The sequence below is a fragment of the Etheostoma cragini genome, chromosome 23 (genome assembly GCF_013103735.1).
Source record: "Etheostoma cragini isolate CJK2018 chromosome 23, CSU_Ecrag_1.0, whole genome shotgun sequence".
NCBI lineage: Eukaryota > Metazoa > Chordata > Actinopteri > Perciformes > Percidae > Etheostoma > Etheostoma cragini.
This window is the reverse complement of record NC_048429.1, coordinates 10,447,077-10,449,277: the sequence shown is the minus strand read 5'-3', so window position 1 is coordinate 10,449,277 and position 2,201 is coordinate 10,447,077. Positions and strand designations below refer to the sequence as shown.

General features: G+C 40.7%; 1 protein-coding gene across 1 annotated transcript in view; it reads right to left on the bottom strand.

The window, feature by feature from the left end:
- Positions 1-581: 581 nt before the first annotated feature.
- The window catches only part of gxylt1b (glucoside xylosyltransferase 1b), an 8,130-nt gene continuing 6,510 nt past the window's right edge, over positions 582-2,201 (bottom strand). The window contains exon 7 of the mRNA XM_034862952.1: positions 582-1,024. Within this exon, the coding sequence (XP_034718843.1) occupies positions 758-1,024 (267 nt within the window). The 3' untranslated portion in view covers positions 582-757. The remainder of the gene's footprint in view (positions 1,025-2,201) is intronic.

Below are 2,201 nucleotides of genomic sequence, written 5' to 3'. Positions count from 1 at the left end.
GTCTCTTTTAATAAGAGTGTTTAACAAGGTTCATTTAAATTCTCCAATATGGAAAGTCAAGAGCTACTCTTCCAAATTTGTACAGATCTTTTACACCGAGAGGAATAGTGACCTTTAGTCAGTAACCAAAGGCACTGAAAGGAGAACAAAATATTACATGGAAGAGACTAAAAGCTCGCTGGTTTAAAAAAATAAAAATCCACATTTGGCAGTAAAATATAAAATGTTGTGAAAGGCTGTATCAGAAACACCTGGAGAAGAAAAAAACGTGTCCATCGGTAGTAAATATTTTTCTCTTCCAAAATCAGTACTTTGCTACAAGGCCAATTGGCCTTTGCGACATTTACAGTAGATTTCAGAGATTTACATCACGCTCTTATCTAGAGCAACTTACAAGAGGTGAGCACGTATTAGTCTCAGTTTGAGACAAGCCCAACTCTTTTAAGGCCCTGACACACCAAGGGGATACATAACTACTTGTATAGCTATATTTATTTCAACATAAACATGTCTTTTAAAAGATCTACATACCTACACATTACAAAACAAAACAATAAAAATAATGTCCTATAGTTCCACTAGTTCTTTGCCGTCTGCTTGGTGTGTCAGCACCTTTATAGAGAAGATGTTCACCAAAATGATCTAAAAGCTCCACTCATTGGTTTCCACAAAGTAGTCAATGCATCTTTAGACAACTCAGGTTCCTTGTTACTGAACAGTTTTCCTAGTAAAAACATGTTTAGGGAGCTGTAGTGGTTCATATTCCTTGTTGGTGGTTAAGTTTCTTGCTCAAGGACAAGTCTGTCCTGCCGGTCAGAAGAAAGTCTCTTGGCCTTGGTCGCATCATTGTGATTCGGTTTTGTAACCGTCCACGCGGGGCCTGTCTGTTGATGTTTGCCATGCTGTGTGCCAGTCTCTTGGTAAGGAGTGTGTGAGATTTACCACAATAAGTGTGTGTCGTCTTCAACAGCTCCTCTTCTAGTGGAACCAACAAAGAAGTCACTGGGTCTGCGCCAAAAGAGTACTGGAACGATAAAACAATTCATTGGTTGGATTTGCTGTGATGTAGTGTAGGGTTTGCTTCGATGATCTAAAGATAAATTCCAAAGCAATTTCTATTAATTCAAAGAATAACATCCCTTCAATTTAAATGTATTGATCCTCAATTTTGAGACATTCAGTAAACAAAAAGCAAATAACGAGGAGATTTTAAAGCAAGTAAATGTACCGAATATGAAGGCAGACTCGTATGGTCTGAAGGAGACTTTCCAAGTAAGATGACTTGTACTCTCCTGTTTCTTCAAAGTGCTGAAACACAGTGGTTGTGTGGAGGGTTGGAGGAGTGGGCTTGGAAACTTAAAATGAGCAGCTGAAATCCCAAACTACTATCAAAACCCCCCGAAGGACAGCTCTTCGCCTCCTACTGTTCCAGTGGAATTGATCGGATTCCCTCAGTAAGTAAGAAAAGTGGTGCTTTGGGCAGCATTTGGGCTTGGAGGATATCTTTCCCTGGATAAATTAAAATCTAAATGCGCAATGCGCATGCTGAGCTCAGAAGGGAATCCAAATCTAATCTGATTGGTCAGCTGGACAAAACATAAAGCAGCCCACATGGTTGGAGTCAGTTTTATGCTATAGGCTTACCGTCCAGTGATAGCCAGGGATTACAGTAAAATATTCTGTCTTCCCAATAATGAAGGAGCCTTTACAATGCTCTGAGGAAATCAAAGGGGAATTACCATTTTTTATGCAGCTCATTTGCTTCCTGTTCGGTCCCTGATATTGGGTCACAAAGACAATGGCGTTTTTATGAGCACATACAGTGTCCGCGAGCACACGCACGCACACACACACACACACGGTCATAAAGTTGCATTTACAGTTGGTGTATTGATTTGGTGTGGCTGATGGGGCACTGGTGGTGTGCAGACTCCAACTCTAAATGTACCATTGGCTGTAAAAATGGAACTGCTGCACACTGGGCTCAGCTTTTCTGCAGCGGAGGGAGGTAGGGAGGAGAAGTTTTTATGACAGACAGATCGCTGTGGTCTGTTTTAGACACTGACAGGGCGACAGACAGGGAGGAGCACAGCTGTTTGGATTCACATTTCTTTGTCTGAAGAGTCAGGGGATTCAGGACACTGATTTATGTACATTTGTCTCCAGTTTACCGAGTATATATATATATATATATATATATA